The sequence below is a fragment of the Diachasmimorpha longicaudata genome, chromosome 1 (genome assembly GCF_034640455.1).
Source record: "Diachasmimorpha longicaudata isolate KC_UGA_2023 chromosome 1, iyDiaLong2, whole genome shotgun sequence".
In the NCBI taxonomy this organism is placed as follows: Eukaryota; Metazoa; Arthropoda; class Insecta; order Hymenoptera; family Braconidae; genus Diachasmimorpha; species Diachasmimorpha longicaudata.
In genome coordinates, this window is record NC_087225.1 from 14,790,078 (window position 1) to 14,810,050 (window position 19,973).

At 38.2% G+C, this 19,973-nt stretch overlaps 1 protein-coding gene and 1 long non-coding RNA gene across 6 annotated transcripts; one reads left to right on the forward strand and one right to left on the reverse strand.

Moving 5' to 3' along the window:
* Positions 1–761: 761 nt before the first annotated feature.
* On the reverse strand, positions 762–13,582 carry LOC135168124 (mucin-2). The gene is made up of 11 exons (XM_064132044.1): positions 13,336–13,582; positions 9,516–9,827; positions 8,652–8,930; positions 6,732–8,456; positions 6,294–6,622; positions 5,840–6,119; positions 5,036–5,647; positions 4,652–4,907; positions 3,521–4,194; positions 2,887–3,396; positions 762–2,820 (listed from the first exon to the last, which is right to left on the reverse strand). Exons 1-11 carry the CDS (start codon positions 13,336–13,338, stop codon positions 1,510–1,512), a joined length of 6,291 nt encoding a protein of 2,096 aa, XP_063988114.1. The 5' UTR covers positions 13,339–13,582; the 3' UTR covers positions 762–1,509.
* Positions 13,583–15,641: 2,059 nt separating this feature from the next.
* LOC135168164 (uncharacterized) lies at positions 15,642–19,617 on the forward strand. Of its 5 annotated transcripts, none has more exons than XR_010300003.1 (4): positions 15,642–16,089; positions 17,025–17,286; positions 17,359–17,730; positions 18,243–19,617. It is a non-coding gene; the product is annotated as an uncharacterized LOC135168164 (long non-coding RNA). The 5 variants fall into 5 exon arrangements; XR_010300004.1 differs by having other exon boundaries at positions 15,642–15,822; positions 15,903–16,089; positions 17,359–19,617; XR_010300001.1 differs by having other exon boundaries at positions 16,441–17,286; positions 17,359–19,617.
* The last annotated feature ends 356 nt before the right edge of the window (positions 19,618–19,973 follow it).

Genomic DNA, 19,973 nt, shown 5'->3' on the forward strand with positions numbered 1-19,973 from the left:
ACACCCTCTTGAGAGCATTCGGTGTGCCACGAGCGATCGTTTCACCCCGTGCCTTTACTTCCAACTCAATATCTTATTTCGCGTCAGGGCTCTTGATGGCAAATGCAATGCTAGAAAATGGACGATTTGGGGAAGAGATTATTGGGGAATGGTTCATCAGTAGTTTGATCAATATCATGAGGATCCTCCGGGGATTTAAGCATTCAGGTGTATTGACAAATAGGTTGATTGGGGTGGTTATTCGTTCATAGTGTTACATCGCAACTAGAAATTGAGGCCGTGAAAGAGAGAGAGAGAGAGAGAGAGAGAGAGAGAGAGAGAGAAGGGGAGCATTGATCCAAGCGGTCGCCATCAACGCCCTCAAAATTCAACTGTTAATCGACAGTAAGATAAAAATTATCTAAATTGAAATAATGAAATGAAAAATTCTAAATTTTTTTTCTCCTGCATGAGAGAAAACTTTTAAAAAAATTGCCACAAATAAGCTCTAAATAAATACGTCAATTGAACCGAGGAATCAGTTGAACAGTCATTCCATTCATCCTAATAATTATTTTTTCTCCCTAAGTGGGACTTTTTTTCTTCCCTCGAGTTTAATAAGCAGCAAGCTCCAAACAAAATTCATCTCTGAGGAACATTCGTTGACGTCTCAAAACTTAAATGCCCTTAAAAACTTGGGTTTTTTTTTTTCATTATCTATTTGTATTTGTAGATTTCCACTAACTGATGGTGTTCTTGCTAAAAAAAAAACAAATTCAACATTCGTAATATTTTTCTTTTTATTCAAAATACATTATTGGTCTCGAATCACTTGATACGAGTAATACCTCCGTACATCACCAACAATCCAACCACTCCAATTACATTATAATTAAATACGTACATTAATGATTGCATTAATGATTAAAACTAACGTAGACACACTTGGAATGATATTTCCTATGGAAATTAAAAATCCACACGCACCTGTCCCTCATTTTCCATCGAGAAATGCGACTGGGTTACAAGAGTTTTCCATAAGTTACTCTCGTGTAATTAACTCTGCGTTAGTACGAATAATTTAGAGCTTATACAATACAAATGGGGAAAGGGAGGAGGGGAAATAATAATCGATTCACTTGAATTTGGCATTGGGGTCAATGATGACGATATTGCGCGTTACTTATTGGAAAAATGGCGAATTATTTGTGAAATCAGTAATTTTTATGATGATAGCAAAGTATGACTTGAGAAAATTTTCAAAAGTGATGAATTTGTGAGGGGAATCCCTCAATGAAGTGATGAAAAATAAGAAGTGAATTGTATAGTAATGTGAGAAGTTGTCAGTATGAAAGAATCCAGAGAATGCTTTTACAAAAAATGAAATTTCATAAAAAATAAAATTTCTTGCTTCTGAGTAGGAAGAGCCTTCCTGAAAAATAATAATTGAAATCTCTAGCTTTCATAATTTTTCAAAAGTTCCGATTTTTATCACTTCATTATTCAATAAATGAAGAATAATTGTGGACTTCACCTCCTACTGTCCTGTCGGGGTTTCGTCATTACACACCGACCCCTGTAGCATATTTCCGTCATGTGAGAGACCTTGGTTGTAGTCGATGTTCGCAAGATCGTTCCTAGTTTCGTTGGAGCATTCAAAATACTCTCAGAAGCTGATTTTCCATTTTTTTCTGTTGATATTTCATTAAAAGGTTGATCTGTACCGGCTGAAGTTAAAACTGTCGTGGGAGATTCCGAAGTCGAGGTCAGTAAATTTGTCTCTTCGTCTTTACCAGACACTTGAACATCAGAGGGTGCATTTGTCATTGTCTCCCTCAATTCTCCCTCCTCAGCTTTTCCATTTGGATATGGAAAATCTTGTCGTTCATTATTCTCTTGATTTTCTTTAATTTCGGATCTTTGAATTCCCATCGTTGTCACCATATCCTCAGGTCCGGTACCAGTGTTCGGATGTGTCAAGTTCTCAGTGGATGGGATTAACTTTTGTTCATCTTTCCATAAGTCTTCGCCATTATGCCCAATCACTCTCTCCTCGTCGGCGTTTTTCATTGTATCAAAAATTTCCTGAACGTAGTCCGGTAAAATTTTGACATTCGAATCTCCAACGGAGTCCGTCACAATTCTCGGGAGCTGCGTCGTGGGAGTGAGAGCACCAGATCTACCATAACCGAAAAATCCTCGGTCATTTGGGTATCGAACTTTGCTCCATTCACTCCTATGATTTTTTGGGTGTGAATTGTCTCCAGAGGATTCAGAACTATCGTCATACTGCTCCTGTGATCGTGGGAAATAATTCATTTGCTTGGACTTGAACCACTCGGCATAGCCATTAGCCGAATCCCAGGATTTCCTGGGAACTGTCATTGTCGTCATCAAAAACGAGTCGGTGGCGATGTCAGGGATCATTGTTGGCTCATCAGTTGCGTCGTCTTTTGGGATAGTTTGTGGAGTTGTTGGGGGTTTAGTCGAATCATTCTCGGTCTTAACGGCCACAGTATCTTCATTATTCATGGGTCTGTAGTCTGATGAGTCTGATGTTCCGGGGTCTTCCGGGATCTTAGTATAATGGATTGTTGTCTCGTCGGTGGAGGCGATCGATTCGTTAACACTTGGCATTTCGGGAGGAATGGTTGTTGGTACTTCAGTGGGCTCTGGGGTTGTCGGTGGAGAAAGAGTTGATGAACGACTCTCGGGCTTTGGATGATCTTGTACCAGGCTGTTCACTGCCGAGTTTATGTGTTGGGACTCGGACGTTACAAAGTCTTCCGTGGAAGAGGCGGGCCGAACGCGAATTCTAACGCGGCGTCTTCTATTTCCAGTCTGAAATTCAAAGTAATGGAAATGACGAAAATAATATCATATATTGTACGGAATTCAGGTACACACCTTTCTCATAGGATGTTGAGTATTTTCTTCGCTGATTCCCGAACTCATTGTTGTTCCTTCTGATGAAGTATTTTGTCCAATAGCTACGGACTCCATTGAAATATCCTGTGGCACAAATTCCTTCTTCGTATCATTCAATTTATCATCAGAAGTAATTAAAACCGTGACAAATGCCTCCTCTGGCCGGGCAGTAATAATTTCCGGGCCTGGTTCCCTCGTTTCTTCTGATCCCCCATTAATGCTTTTATCGTCGTCTTGCTTTAGTTGATTTAGACTCGGTTGAAAGGATGATTTCGAGAGTTTCGTTGACCACTGGCTCTCAGCGCCATAGATATCACGCTCAGGGGCAGCTGTTTGATGATGAGAATATGCTCTGAGTCTTCCGGTTGAAGGACCAGGTCGATTACTTTGAGATTGATGCTTTTTTATGGGATTTGCCAGTGGGAGGTCATCCTGCGGTTCTTCGGTTTCGAAATTTCCACCGAAATTTACGGCAAAATCTTGAGGATACTGTAACATTATTTTAAATGAAAATTAATTAATTCTCAAGAATACTCGTATTGAATAACACCAATGAAATTCCTTTATGTCTCCTCATAATTGAATTACACTAGAAACAATAGTGTGAACTTACGTTTTCTCCTGTGTAATCAACTCTGCTCATAGCACCTTCTCCTGCATTCGGTAACGTCTCATAACTCATATCGTACAGCTGCCTCTCGCCTGAGCTCTCGACATGACGGATGGGTATTCTCGGATAATTCTCATCAAGTGGTAGATTGTTATTACCGTCTAGTACATCCTCAGTGGTAGTGGTGGTTGTTGTCGTCGTGGCTGGGCGTCTTCTGTTACCGGGTCTCCTTACTCTTGTTCTAATTCGGTTTTTCGGCTCTTCGGCTCTCACTTTGGGCTTGTTGGTGTATCCTTCGAGGCTGGGTGTCGTTGTGATAATGCTAGAGGCCGTGGATTTGATGTCCGGTCGAGGTCTGTTGGGGGACTGATATTTTTGTCGATGCTTTGGAATTTGAGTGACACTGGGACTTGAATCTTCGGCGGTCTCATCCGTTGGGGCAACATTTTGCAGTTGAATTTGGGAATCCGGGGCACGGAATTTACTACTGATTTGATTCTGGGGTTGATTGAAATTCGGGGCCCTTATGAAACCGTACTCAATGTCCTCGGAATTAATGGAGGAATCTTCAGTCGTTGTTAGAGGTGTTGGAGTTGTTGTTGTGATTTTTGCTGTTTGAACAATTGTCTTCGGATGGTTGTGACGATTTGAGGACTGAATTCGAACGAATCCTTCACCTTTTCAAACAGAATAATCGATGCAGTTTATAAGGGGCGGTGTTAAATGTGAACGAACTTATTAATTCAACGAGGGAGTGAGGAACTCAAAGGAATCAATTTCAATCTCATCTCAGGTGGTGGCGAATCTCTTCGATTTGCCCAATAAATGAACAGTTTAATACTGGTCAATACCATAGCTTGACTTATTTTTTTGTCATGTCAAATAATTTTTTATTGTCGATTACTTTCTGAATTTCCCAGACCTATTATAAAGTACCGATAATTCTTTTTAGTCTCTAGTAGACTTTTTAATACAGAGTAGAATATTGAATTCTCGATGAATAGGCGCCTAGATGCTTCAATTCATTTTTAAAATTGAGATATTACTTATTCTTTATACAAAAATTTTTTGAATGAAAAAGGAAATTTTAAAGATCATTGGAGCTCTTTCAGCTTCCAAAATTCTCATAATTACCTTCACTTTGTACTTGCGCTTGATTCTGAGGACGAGTTTTTACACGACGAGAACTGTCGCGTTGACGAGATGACGATGTGCGGCTTGCTGGAGGTCTGGTGGCAGCACTGAATTGTACATAGTCATCTTGAGAGCCGCGGGGACTCGTTTGAATAGCCGAGTCCTGACGAGTGCGACTACTTAAACGTCCGCGAGTTCGTTGCCGAACTTTTACAGGTGCTTCTGTAGTTGTCGTTATGATTGCTTCCGTAGTTTCCTACAAAATGCACATGAGAACAAAACTGTATTCACGTTTCATCATTATTGATATATTACATTTTTTTTAATCTGACGGAAACATTATATTGATCACAAGTTGAAGAAGAGAGTTTCTCTCAACATTACCTCAACAGGTTCATATGAACTTTCATGAATATAGCCATGTCCATCTTCGATAATTCCACTGTTTTTCTCCCCGGAGTACTGTCCAGACTGGTTGTACTCAGTGCTCAATACTCCCTGTTGTCCTCCTGGATGGCTGCCGGGCATGTACTCCAAAATTTGAGTGTATATGGGATTCTCAGTTGGACCATTAGTTTGCTGTCCTGAAGCCTCGACACTGTCGCTTTTATCAGGGTAGTAGTAATCGTTAGGAGCAGGGGACACTCCCAAATGTGACTCTTCATGATTAATTGGATAGTTGTACTGATCATTTTGGTCAATTAAACTCGCTTGGTATCCAAGGCCACTCTGATATCTTTCTTGGTAGTGCTGTTGGGGGATTCCGGTGTCGTCAGCCAATGGTCTCTGTTCTCGATGGGAGGGTACTGGCCGGGGATAGTTTGGAGTTTTTGAAAAGTCCGTCTCGGGGGGGTAAGAGCTTTCCGGACTTTCAGAGGAGATGGGAATGTTGTATTGGGAGTAACTGTCGCCCTGGGAGCTACCTGACTCCAACGAAGGATTTGATTCATCTGAGACTGTCTCTAGAGGCTGAGTGTTTTGAATTTGATTCAAAGGCTGAAAGAATTTTCCAATTTCACAGGTGACAAATAAAAAAACTTTAAGAGGAAACCACGGTGGGTTGTAAATGATTGAATACTATTAGTTTATTATTAAAAACCTTATAGTATATTCAATGGAAAAGTAATTTTCTATGCGTTTATTATTGATGGGGGGAAGGGCTTTTGAGTAATCATGAACAATACATACTGCTGATTCATAGGGACGTGGGCTCGTTCGACTCTTATTCTTCATACTCTTTGGAGCAGTTGTTCTCCTGTAGGACTCACTGGTACTGTACTTTGTAGTCGTCTCTGGATTTTTAGATCTCGTGGGCTCGTAACTCTCTTTATAGTCTTCTGTAGTAGTTGTGTACCTCGATCGTGATCTACTTACAGGTCTCCTTGTTCTCTCGGGAGAACTTCTACTCGACTCCCTCGTCCCTGGTGCAGACGTCGTAGTTGTTGTAAGTGGACGAGTAACTCGGCCCCTATAACAGATAATTCTCATTGAGGCTCTTTATTTCCTTCATATTAAGCATTACAACTGAAGACATGGAATTTTTTCGAAAGATGTTTTTCGGCAATTTTTTGGGAAGAATACCCGTGATGTCGCCATGATTTCCATTATCTATTCATAATTCCAATTTAATTCCCTCACGCACCTGTGACGTGTCCGTGTCCTATAGGTCGATGTATGCACTTCCGTCGTCGTCGTCGGAGTTTCTGTTGTTGTAGTCGTCGTCCGGTCTTGTTTGTTCTCTATCAAGGAGTTGACCAATCCCGGAAGTTGAGGATGAATCGGGGGTAGCTCCGCTGGAAGATTATAGTGCGAGGGATTCACCGTGCTGCGTCCCCCATCCTCATAGGACCCAGAAATAGTAGACTCGAAGTTCTCTCCAGCATGATGATGTCCGTGATGCTGCTCAGCTCCTGCTTGCTGAACGGGATGCGCAAAGACATCATCAGCATGTCGGTGTTGTGAGTAGTCATGCTATTTGATAATTACATATTAAATTAATAATACAAATTCAACATAGACACAACAGAATTTTCACAACACACACAACAGAATATATTGAAATTGTAAATGCCTGAGTCACCTGATTGATCTGCGCTAACTGAGACGTCAGCTCTTGATTGCTGTTCGGCTGAACTCTCGTATGAACATAACTATTTTCAAAAACTGGCGTTGTCGAAACAGTTCCCTGTTCATATTCATAAGACGATACAACTGAGGGTTTTCTGTAGGCGTTCTGACTACCTGGAGTCACAGAACTTGAAATTGCCTCTTCCGGGTAGTCTGGACGGTGTGGTCTAGCCGAAGCATTCAAATCTTCTTGATAAGGTGATAATGAAGCATTTGGTGTTTCTGTCGGATCTAGATGCTGGACAGTGGACTGATATTGCTGTTGCTCCTGTTGCCCATTCTGTCGGCCTCTAAACCTATCGTTTCCTCCACTTGGAGGAAAGTGCACTGTTGGCTGATACTGCTGAGTAACATGGTCTTGTCCATATGTCGAGTAACTCGGAGTAGTTGGGGATTCATAGGCCGGTTGATAAGTTGATTGGTACGTAGATCTTTGTTCCGAGGACAAAAATGAATTAGGCTCGATCAAGGGGTGCGGACTAGGATGAGATTTATTTTCCAATATGGCTGATGGTCCTGATGGGCCTGTTCCCAGATGTCCATCAATCGTGTTGACAATAACAGATCCAATATGAGGGGCTGGAAATGGAATTTTTGAATATCCCGGCGGTGGATTGAAGCTTAGAGGAGCAACGAAGAACGGTAATTTATCTACTCTTCTTTCAACTCGAGTTGTGTCCAATGAAGATAGATAAGGAAGATCAAATTTTGAATATGTATTGGGGATGTCTAAGTTGGAAGGCCCTACGAAAACCTTTGGGGATTCCGACGTCACTTGATCAACTACAGCAATGGTCTTGGCTTCTCTCAAGACTCGAAGAACGTCAACAATTTTGACTTCCTGTGCAATAAGATCATCAGATCCCATGAAGACCGCCAATGGCGGTTGATTCGGCGTTGGTGCTGAAGTGGAGGTGTCGTGACTTCGTTCAATATGATCTTGAGGGTTTTTATGGTGGGCTCGCAGTCTAGGTTTCGCCCGGTTCCGGTTATGTTTTTGCTTACCCGACTCAGTTAAGTGCTGCTGATGATAATTATTGCCAACGTATTCCTGTTGGACAGACTCAGATGCCTCCTTCTCCCTCTTCTCAGCAAGTTGTTTAGCTCGTTCCTCTTCTTTACGCGCTAGTTTCTCAAGCTCCAGCTTCTTCTGACGTTCCAGTGAGGCCAATCGATCTATCTCCGCTTGTCTCGCCTTGGCTGCTCTTTCCTTCTCGCGTTCCAGTTCCTGAAGTCGTTGACGCTCGCGAGCCTCTCTGATTCTGTCCAATTCCCTTTGTCTAGCCGCTTCTTCTATTTTGAGAAGTTCCTTTCGTTTCTTTTCCGCTTCTCGCTGACGCGTTCGTTCTTGCTCCCGTTGTTGAGCCGCTGCTTGAATCTTTGCTTGCTTCTGGATTTCTCGCCGTTGGTCATTCAGTCTCTCTAGTTCTCTGTCTCTCACTGCTTTTAGAAAGTCATTGCTATCAGTTCTCGTCGACTCCTTGGGGAATTGAACATAGTCAGAGGTATAGGAGTTGTCATCCGGCGATGAAAGATCTGAATTCGGGAGTATTTGGTAGCGTTGGTGCTGTTCGCGGTTATTGGGGAATGTAAACTGCTTGTTATCACGGTTTCTGTCCTCCTTGTGTTGATGGCCTCGTTGCGCAAGCGTTTCCGCTGGTACGTAAACCACCTGGATCTGAAGTGGGAAATTAAAATGTCACTTTATGACTTCCGCACTTTCTTTATTTATGATACGTAAAGATAATTAAGGAGAGACGATTATGAGATTCAAAAGTTGCGGTATGTAAGAACGAGATTTTGTACACTTTGAATCTGACAAGCCATAGTAATCTCTCTTTACGAAATAATAATAAAGGGAGGAGGAATGTACCTCTTCATCCTCATTTGCCGAGTTTTCCCCGGCGTTCGATGGGCCGGAGACTTGCTGAGCCGATACCTTCGGTCTGTCGATCGAGTATTTTTCAGAGTGAGAAGGCTGACGGAATTCTTGAGGTGAAAACACTGGGGGGACAGTTTCTGTGGGTGGTAGAGGTGGGGTGAGTATCTCAGGGGTGAGGTTTGGCAAGTTGCGGGAATTGGAGATCGAAGATTGGTGGAAGGCCTGCTTATCCTCTTCAGGGGCTACGGCATTGGGTAGGTACGCTTGATTCTGAAAGAAAAAATACATGATAAACTGGTGAGAAGAAACTAATTCACTTCATAACATTTTTTTAACATTCATTTTCTTGGGATACACTTGTTCGAACGAATGAATAATTAATGCGTCTTTTGGACACTATAAGAAATTATATCCGCATAGCAGCTTTCATGTTCTAAAATTTGAATATGTGAGAATTCGATAATTAATTTTAGATAACTTTTAAATTTTGATGTGCTTCAAAAATGAAAAAAAATTATCGTACACCATACATAATAAAAAATTTAATTTTCATGACCTGTCGGAATAGGTAGACTTATAGACTTATCCAACCCAGACAACTCAATTTTTTCCATCAACACGCCGAGTCATAGAAACGTCAAAGATTATAATTCACCATCGTCATTCTTAGAGTCAAGAGACTATACAACGTTTGAATGTGAATGGAAAGAAAAATATTGGCCAATCATTACCCAATGTGAAATTCAACGATTTGAGTCCGAGTATAAAATTTCTTTGTACCTATCGAAAAAGCCTCATAAAAAAATGATCAACGGTTTAATCACACTCAAGTCATTCTGGTAATAAGTTTATTACCTGCAAAAGTTGTTGCTGTGATCGTAATTGCTGTTGCAGCAATAATAGCTTCTGAATACTCTCCTGAGTCTTCTGTAGTTGTAACAATTGTGACTGATATTCCTGTCTCAATTGCGGTGGTAAATTCAGCTCCGGTAGAGTCGAAGTCTGACTAATCTGCGACTCCTGTCGCAACTGCGATCTCGGATTAGCCAAAGGTATCCATTCACTGTTGGACACCTGCCGCGACCATCTCTCTGCTGATGCATGGTCTGGAATTACTATTAGGCTCAGGCAGAAGCCGAACATCAGAGACACACTGTCTCTCAAAATCTAGATATTCAATCAGAAATAGGCTTTGTTTTAAAAGACATTTATGGAGCTTATAAGTGTGAATTTATTTATTGTTCTATTTTAGAAAATTTTCTTGGAAACTTCGCTTACATTCCAAATTCCCAGAGGAAAAATTCCAAATTAACGGCTATGAAAAATCGTGATATTGTTGAGATATAATTTCGCAGGATTTCTAATAAAATATGGGCGAAGAAAAATTCACGTTTTAAAATTTTTTATTCCATTTTTGAAATTTTTCTATTCTTTTTAAATTTTAACAATTATCAAGTATTAAAACCATTTATTTAACACATGAAATGCTATGCTACTAGAATATCTAATGGTCAAATGATGAAAGGTCACTCCAAAAAATATAGCGCCTGACTATTTTGTAATGACAGTTAGACAAAAAAGAAGGTTACAAGGAAACTTGAAGAAGTATTTTCCTTTTTCACTGGGAAGCATTGTAAAAAAACGCTGTCAAGACGTTTCTTTTAATGGAAAGCAAAAAGTTGAACGGAAAAATTTCAGAATTGACTTGTAGAAGGAGATGAATCTGGGTTAGAAGTTCAGGAATTTCAATTATTATGCTATAAACTTCACAAGGAAGAGGATAAAAAAAATCCTTCAGATATTTTTATGTAGGCCATACAGTATGGCTGCTTTATACAAGGTTATTGAATAATTCCCTACAATTATCGGATACTTATAGAAAACATAAAACGATTTGAATGATATTGATATTGAAAAATCTGTAGAGAGGATTTTTTAATATCTCTATTTTAATGTATCTCTCACAAAACAAAATTAGAAATTTAAGTCTGAACAATTGTAAGGCTTTTATCCACAAGTCAAAATGACGAACAAGTTTTTTTCAGCATTTTACGGCCAGTTAATTTAATTTACCAGTTGTTATACTTTGTTATAAACCTAGTGAATGTTGTCGACCTTCGTCAATCTAGACTTTTAAGACTTTTAAGTGCAGAAGAATAGTAGAAAAATAGCAGGGCTTATCATACATTAAAATGCATTTTCTGCAAATTTAAAGACACTGGAGACTAGTTTCGATCGTTGAGGAAGTTGAAAATAATTCGAGGCATTTAGTTTAACTAATTGGCTGATGGTGTGCTACAAGTGTAGTAAGTGTTAATACACCTGTACTTACTCAACTAAAAAATATGAAAGAGACGGTTTCATGGTGATGGCTCATGAATGATGCCTTTTCACCGTTTTCATTCTGCTAAATGTTTGGTATCATCATCAGCACCTATCGGCCTATGTATGTTATACACTGTATTGTACGTTGCGTGCTGTAATGTACAGCGCATTTGGAGTGAGACTGGGTGAGCTAACGAACTGTGAACCCAAGGATTTCTAAAGCAAAAACAGTGATTCCGGAAAATTGTTGACAGAGGAACTTCTTTCAAATTTTTCTTCCTCATTTTTTTTTCCTCCTATTATTTTTAAATTACTTTCAATTAGCATAATTTTTCACGTCGAATGATAATGGAAATTGAAGAATAATACTACCAGCGGGGTTTATCTAGGTTTCAGTGATTATACCTTATTACCAATGCTATTGAATGGTGATTATTGATGGATTGGGTGGGACTTGAAGAAACATCGACAAACGATCTAATGAGCGGTTTCATTTGGCTCTGTTTCACTAATTCGAAATACGATCCACGTTCTACTGACATGATTACAAATTTTTGTATCTAACCACTGCAAAATGCACGTGATTTCCATCCGGAAGTGGTTGGATGGATTGACTGCACGCGATTGTAATGGGATTTATGATTTTATTTGTTCTTTAGGCGATTTCGATAGCTTAAGGCATTGGTGATGGGGAGACAAGGTGGGATTAGAATTTACTGAGTGAAATAACTTTCTCCTCGGTTATTGTAATAGAGGTGGGATCATTCGTATCGCGAAATGAATAATTATCGATCGAAGAACACGCCATAGAAGCAACGCGTTGAAACGAGGTCGTGTACACCTTTCTACGTGTCTTTCTCTTTTTCTGGGGTTTCATTAGGATTTCTAGCGTGGCCACCACATTCCTGAGACAATTTTTTGCCGAGGTAGAAGCAATAATCCATTGATAATTTCATGAATTATTAATTTTAGTCAATTATAATATATGGTGTCTGGAAAATTCAATCATCGATTTTTACTGTGAGATTATTCCAATCCAACTTCTCCATAGTTTTCCAATTCATGCTACGCTACTTGGCGAAATGGAAAGTCAATCAATGGAACTATTGAAACTATTTGTCCTCAACTCTGTGACTTGACGCAGTCTTTTAAAATCATGACGGTTGGACGGACCCACCGATTCCCCCTATCGAAAGGCCCCACTTTCTTCCTTTTTTTCCCATCGCTGAATTTTTCATCCAATTCGCTTCGTCACCACTTACTTTCCTCCAATTGAATTATCTCTCAACAACTTCCTCTCCTCTGCACTCGAATTTGTTAATATTTATTTTTATATCACAACCACCGCGATATTGAATCACGCGATATCAAGCGCCATTTCTTTCTAAATACTCTTCGACATCCGAGAGATTTCTTCTGACATTACATGGCAAAACAAAACGTGAAATACGTGTCTTGAGAAAAACTGAGGATGCAGAGTGAAATGAGGAGATAAAAAAGTTGCCATTTCTACTAGACCCTCTTTGGAGTGATGTCGGGCTTCCGGGTTTCCGTTAATCGATTAATCACGATCTCGTTTTGAGAATTTTCTCTTTTTTTTTTAACATGTCGTGTACAAGGAACATTGAGAGGTAGTTTATTGTAAAGGATGATATTTCATCATTGAGCATCTCGGTTTATAATAATTGTGTAATTTTATGAGCTTATAGATAAGATATTCTAACGGATGCATTTTCTCCAGTCATGAGCAATAGAATAACTTGAATAGTATTATGATAATATTAATAGCAAAGAGTGAATTTTAGTGTATTTATTTCATTATAAAAGAAATAAATTCCTTGAATAAAATGAATCATAATCATTTTCTCCCTTGAAAAGATGTAAATTAAAAACATGTTTCATCCTTTTGGCACAAATAAACCTATATTTAAGAAGTTACAAATCACACAATGATTTTCTTCACCACGAGATACATTTTTTACCCATGTTTTTAGATTAATGAGAATATCTTCTTGTAAACCATTGAATCTTCCTAATAACATTTCTTGACTTGACTGATGGCTCGTCTTATATGTAATGTAATGTAATGTAAAGTTACTATTCGTTGAATCATTCATTTAATCCACTTTTTATTTCATTTCCGCATTTCATAAATTTTGGAAACCCTGGAGCCCAGAAGGAGTAGGTCGCCGACCTCCCTGAGCTCAAGAGGATCTTCCAAGAAGCGAAAAGTGCTCCGCACACACTGACCTCCATTTCATGTGGCACTCGGGTGGAGAAAACTCCCAAAGATAAAAATCAATATTTTAATCCAAACAAAAAAAAAAGACAATAAAATCTTTCTACTCACCATTTTTATAATAGAAAATCCTGTTTGAAAATTCCAACTATTGATTGGTCGCTTCTCCAAAAAATAATTACTTCACCCCAGCACTGTACACCACTGATACATTACAGGAATCACAGAGGGAACAGAGAGAAAAAAAAACTATCCACCCACTTTTCGGTGAATTAATCTGTCGATTTTCTTACCGCGCGGCTTTAAAGTCCTGGACAGTTTGAAGGGATAGTGAGCAAGCCAAAGGCCTATATAGAACTCCCCACCAGGCTGACAAGTTTAGACTGTCTCTACCCAGACTGGGAGCTTGTGTACTGATGCTGACATGGCTCTATCGTTATGGGAGAAAGCATACAGTGCCAATGGTTGTTTGGATAAACTTGTAAGCATCCGACGAATACTTATTTTCCCAAAAAGTGCGCTACCCTATGATAACCATCATCATTCAGCAATTTTTTTCCACGTTCATTATTGTGAAACTTTGTGCCCATTGGGTCAACTCTGCTGCAAATACTCATCATAATCCAAAGGCAAATAAACATTGATTATTTACCTTAAACCATAGTTTTTTATTTATTTTTAATTGATAAACAAGCTTGAAAATATTTCGAAATATATTGGACATCGCCATAAGATATGATTTAAATTCTTTTCAGGATAACTACATTTACATACTGGATAGGAAATAAGAACAATTCTGGTGAGAAAACACACCAGACTCTTGTGAAATTCATTATGATGTTACAAATTTAAATGATGAGCTAATTTACTTATAACGTTAAAAATAGGCTATTACAAAACTTTGGTGCTTTACAAAATCACATTTGAATTTTTAATTCAGTTATTCATATCATTTGATTTTCGTACTAAAACGTATAAATATATGAGAATAAAATTTCGAACCTGAATTTTGACCCCGATAGCTATACCCCAAGGGTTCGATCTACTTACCGAATTCCACAAAGACAATTCAACTGAATTTATTCAGATTCAGAACACTTTCGACGGTGCACGGTTTTCTTTCCTACGAATGACTTTCATCTCCAGAACAACCTAAACCCAAGGACCATAAACATAGATAAAAAAAAAAAACATGAGCAACAGAGTTTCAACAGGTCAGAGCTTCGTTTCTTGGGAAGATGAAGCTGAGCCGATCATTTGCAATTTCAAATTCCTTCGGCATTAAATCTCACAAGTTACTTCAGAAGAAATTGTAGTAGTGGTTTTGTATCTGTAGAATGTTCAGTTCCAGTGAAATTACAATGAACCTCATCTATCTCCAACACTTGACAAAGGTACGAAATAAAATAGGATTGAAATTGTGAAAATATCTAATGGAAATATGAATAACAAGCTATTGCTTAAATATCTAAAATTTATAGTAAGTAGGGCAAATATTAAGATTAAATTGATAGAGTATAAGTGATCGGCTAGACATATCTTATAGAGTGGAGAACTTTAAATAATAAAGACTTTTTTAAAATAAAAATCATGGACGAGAGTGTGAGCATATCTAGGCCTCTCCTGTTCTTGACTCAGTAGGCGTTGGTTCCAACTTGTACGTCTGTGTTTATTCCTTTCACTGCGCTGAGGTCCATTAGGCCGTAACGTGCCCTACTACTTGCTCACGCAAGTGTATGTCGTTTATGCACGGTCAAACGTCTACAATTGTATGTAATTCTACGTTCGATACTCAAACTAATATACATTTCCTCGTCCATGTTTTAGAATGGTTAATAATGATGGAGATTGAATATTTCATGCAGTTAATGTAACATACGAAATTTTGTTGCAAGAGGGTGAGGTTTTTCGAGTCCAATATCCATTTAAAAAATCTAGTCTAACGTTTTCTACCCATGTCATGAATACATTATACATGTTTTATTTTATTCATTGATTTATGATTAATTTTTTTATTTACATTTGATATCATATTATTCAATATTATTCTGGTGCTCAAAGCTCAAGATACGCGCGTGAATCGGGTCACGTTCTGATAACATAGAATAATCTATGTAATAGGGTAATAAAAATTGAACAATGCAATTATAATCCCAAGTTTTATAAAAAATGGATAAAATATACGAAACTCATATTGGGAGAACTTTCTTTCAATATTGATATAAATCAAATGAACAAAAGGAAAGAACCTTTTTGCTCAACGAAAGCTTCATAAAATAATACTAATAATAATAGTAATAATAAACGATACATGACGGGAAGATAAGAGCTTTGAGATGATAAACACGAAGAGGGCTGTGGCGGTATCCTGAGAAGGAGGACGCGGCAATAGCGTCAGGGCGCCGTATATCCGGTCATTGAATTCTTCAGAAACATGTGAGTGGCTCTGCCACTCACTACCAAACGTATACCTTTTAATTTCGCATTGTTTTCATTTCATTCGACGTAATGGCATGTCCGTGCTGCGTTGAAAAAAAATGAAAGAAAAGGGAATTGATTGTATAAAGTGGAGAAGTGTCGGGGGGTGGTATTTAAAAGGTGATAAATATCAATGGCGGAGTGACTTCCTTTTTGTTTCTTCCGCAGTGCAATATTTCCATTCATCGGTGTTTTTTCAGGCTGAGTCATAGGTCGAGCGAGTGAGAAATTGAACTGGCTATACGTGACCAGTAGCGGAATCACGATTATACGTTCACTTTTAACAGGTATAATTCATTGCTATTGGGTCCTAGCCGATGAGAATGGCAATTGGTAACACTTACCATTGCAAATCAATGGTTCTGGGAAAATATGGTGTTGTATAAGGTATTTTTAAATATTTACTTTTTGTTTGAAAACAATGATATATTACGTGCATAATAAGCCTATCTAATTAGCCATTCGAAAATATATCTATTAGCTATTTTCAGCAAAACTTTCTTTCAATATCTGTCGCCGAATAGGCTCGGTCCACTTATTTTCTAACAGTGTACATGAAGAGAGATTTTTTACAAAAATTCTACACCATTCAATTTCTTTTTTTTCCTTTAATATCAGTCGCAGCATCAGTTGAAGAATGTCCAGTAAATTTTTTATTTAAATCTATCAGAAAATTGAAATTTATCGTGTAGTTTATTTATTCCAATTTTCCATTTTCTTTTCGATTCTGCCGTTTAGAATTTGGGAAAGATGAGGAACATTGAAGGGCATTGAAGCGGATAAGAGGATATAACTTCATGGCTCTTGAACTCATAAACTCCATCTACATGTTTCAACTAATTAACTTACGACACGTAACTCTGCAAACTTTTTATGTTGTGAATTAAAATTACCTTTGGATAATTCTTAACGTCTATTTGTTAGAGAAAAGTTGGAAAATCGTGTCACGATTTCTTACGTCTTGTTTCTTCCACTAGTTACAAACTATCCACTTGGCAAGCGATACAAGTACTCGAACTTCCTCCAGTCATTTTTAATCACATTTTTTTTCTCCAAATTTTACTTTTGCACTATTGCCACGAATTTTTTTATTCATGTAGATGAATTGACTTCGAACCGAAGGCAACAGCACCAATATACATGTGCAATTCTATTGTGAATTCGTACTAGAGAAAAACTATTGAAAAATCCACGGAAATTCTTTATGGACACTATCATAATATTACTCTTGAAATTTCACCTAAAAACATAGTGGATTGTCTCCAAAACCCAGACAGTTTCCAGACCGATAGTTTGACATTTCCCTTCCCCTTGGATTCCAGATTTCATCACAGATTACGTAGGTCATTCACACCACAATTCCCATATGATCAAGCTTGATTGAAATGAGAAAAAAAAACAAACAAGAATAATCTACTCATAAAAAAGAAGAAAAGAGGATAGACTTCCTTCGACCTCCAGCTGCGTAACGTCATTCAGCAGCCGCAGGTGAAAGCGGCCCGCCCATAAAGTAAAATGCATTCCTCATCATCTCTCCATCACCGAGAGCAACAATCAAAGCACCGACACTGACGTCAATAATCCGTTCGTAAAAAGTACAAAAAAGTTATTTGAAATTCTAGATTTCCGAGAGTCAAAAAACTCCTTTCTCGATAGGTATTGTTGAACGTCAGTGATTGCAGTACGTGCCCAACCAAAGTCTTCATCTCTTTTGATGTACTATGTACAACGTCACTGAACTGGAATGCCACAATCTCTCTAAACATCAGCTCAGGATCATTTAAATCCCATGGAAGGCTAAAAAATTGGATAATAATGTAACGCCTACAAGTAGCATTCTTGGAAGTGGAATGCTAGGGCCCTTTCATTTTCCGTCTTGGTAATTACTTGGTAATTACTGAAATGCTGGATGAAAAAGTACGTGACTGAATCACGAAGGCTGGCGCGCTGAGATCCGATGAGCAATGAACTTGACCGGAAGTGGGTCACGGCGATAATTCAATGTGCTATACCAACCGCAACAAATTGGTACCTATTTTCTTCATTCTCTCATTTCATTAAAAACTAGTAAATACGTATTAAATAAATTGATGAAGAGATAGGCCGGGTAAACGAATTGAGATTCATTTCATTTTGCTCTCAACATCTCAACATCGTTTCCTTTCGAGAATTAGTTTAACCACTCGAAAGAGAGAGGCCTCCTGCCATCAGGAAAACTCCAAGTTTATCCGTGTCGTTAGGGAGTCGTTTATGAAGTTATGTAGATTGGAATTCTGGGGGGAGAAGAGGAGGGGGATATTTTCAGTTATTAAGAGAAAACTTTCGAGTGATTTTAGCAGTATCAACTTTTAATGAGAAATAAATTTCAATGACTTGGCATTTTTTTAACGCAAATTTATCGAATTTCTTCATCAACCATTAAATAATAGAATAGAACAAAGAAATTCTATTATTCTTTACCACTGATTGCCATACTCTCCACTCAAAAGCTTTATTTCCCTCAAATTATTTCATTGAGTTGCAATATTAATGATTTCGAGTTCTCATGGCAACCTGGGTCGGAGCGGTGAGAGCAAACTGATCTTACTTTCACGCTTACCCACACTGGATACAGCCGTACATACATATCGTAATTTCCGCTGTATCGGGGGCCAAGGACTACACACCTCACACACAAGTGACCATGATAATAATCAAGAACCAGGAACCGAGAAAGGAAGAAGACTGGTTTTTATATTAGACATTCGACACCACACAGGACGTCCGAACGATGCCTCGCAAGCATGACCCACATACCAGTTACCGGTGTGGCTGACCTACAGTTAGACACCTCCACTTGTTCAAATACTACAACAAGAAAAAAACTCTATCAAATGACCAATATTTCATCGATATTATAATCATGGGTAATAATAATTAATTATTGCTTGCTCAGATGCTAACAAAACATTCCAAGATGAGAGAAATGTCGGATTAATTTTCTTATTCCCAAAAGCCCAGGCTCAGATCTTGAATTTTTTCCAATCTACCCCAAATATCTCGACAAAATTGATTTTTTTTATCGGAGCAATGGTGATATGATCATATTCATTCACCCGTCAAGTACTAATAAAATACTAGGAGGTGACAAAAGTTTTGCAATAATCAGTACAATAACAAGGTGACAGTGAGGGAGACAGAGAGAGAGAGAGACAGATATGCATCCAGAATATTTCCGAAGAAAACCTCGGAACAGAAATTTTCATTTTATCATCTAACGATTTTTCAATTAATAATCAAAAAAATTATCAAACCATTTCAATGAATGTATCAAAAACTCCATCAATTGAGAAAGTATTTCATCACTGAATAGGAGGCCTGTGATGACCTAATAGAAAATCCCTGTGAATAATTCATGGCAACTATAACAACCAGCGTTCATCCACCGAAAAAGAATATTTCTCGAGTTCCAAGTATTCTAATCCTGACATTTGGCAGACAAAAAATAAGTGAAAGAATTTTATTCGTGAAGAAAAAAAATAACGAAAACTGGATCAACCGGATCCTCAAGCAAGTGAAACTTTCCAATGACGCTCGTGACGAATATGACTATTTTATTGCGAGGGGAGCCTGCGCTTTTTACATTCAATCGTCTTGATAATTCTGTCGGCTTATTAGGTCTAGTTTTGTTTGTAGCCTCAAACATCAACGAAGAACAGAGATAGCTACTGAAGCAACGACGATTGACACGGCCTTACTTTCACCCTCAAACAAGGTCTAGGACGATGGGCTACATTTCGCTTTAATACCTCTCAGTTTTCATTTTTTTCATCGCATCTTTCTCTTGCTCTTTTTATTTCCCCTTGTTGTCGTTTGCGTGGTATAAATACAATAATCATGTTTTCATTATTCAGAAATTTAATATGATCAATAAACTTGGATTGCTCTTCATTATATGTATGTATAAGAAACAATGGGTCATTGGTGGTGTGTTGGTGGCAATATTTTTTTGCCGCTTATGAATGTGTAGTATGAGGATTACGGAGGATTATTTGATTCAGGGAGATGGAGTGTTTGTTGTAATACAGTTAATAAAAACGTAATTATCTCACACAGTGGGGATGGACTTGTTCACTTTCACTCAGAAGCGGAGGGAGTGGAATTTCAATTAGCATTTCAGGATGCCTTTATACATTATTCTTCATTATGAAAACCAAAGAGATCGGCCACTAGAGAGAATTTCATTAATTCAATAATTTGTAATAATTGTAAGCAAATGTACGTGTGAAACT

Bases quoted from the DNA above. Each gene is read 5' to 3' on its own strand.
- LOC135168124 (XM_064132044.1), bottom strand. The intron at 4,195-4,651 runs GTAATTATGAGA...CTGTTTGAAAAG, and splicing joins AGCGCAAGTACAAAGTGAAG to GTGAAGGATTCGTTCGAATT. The intron at 3,397-3,520 runs GTAAGTTCACAC...ATAATGTTACAG, and splicing joins TTGATTACACAGGAGAAAAC to TATCCTCAAGATTTTGCCGT.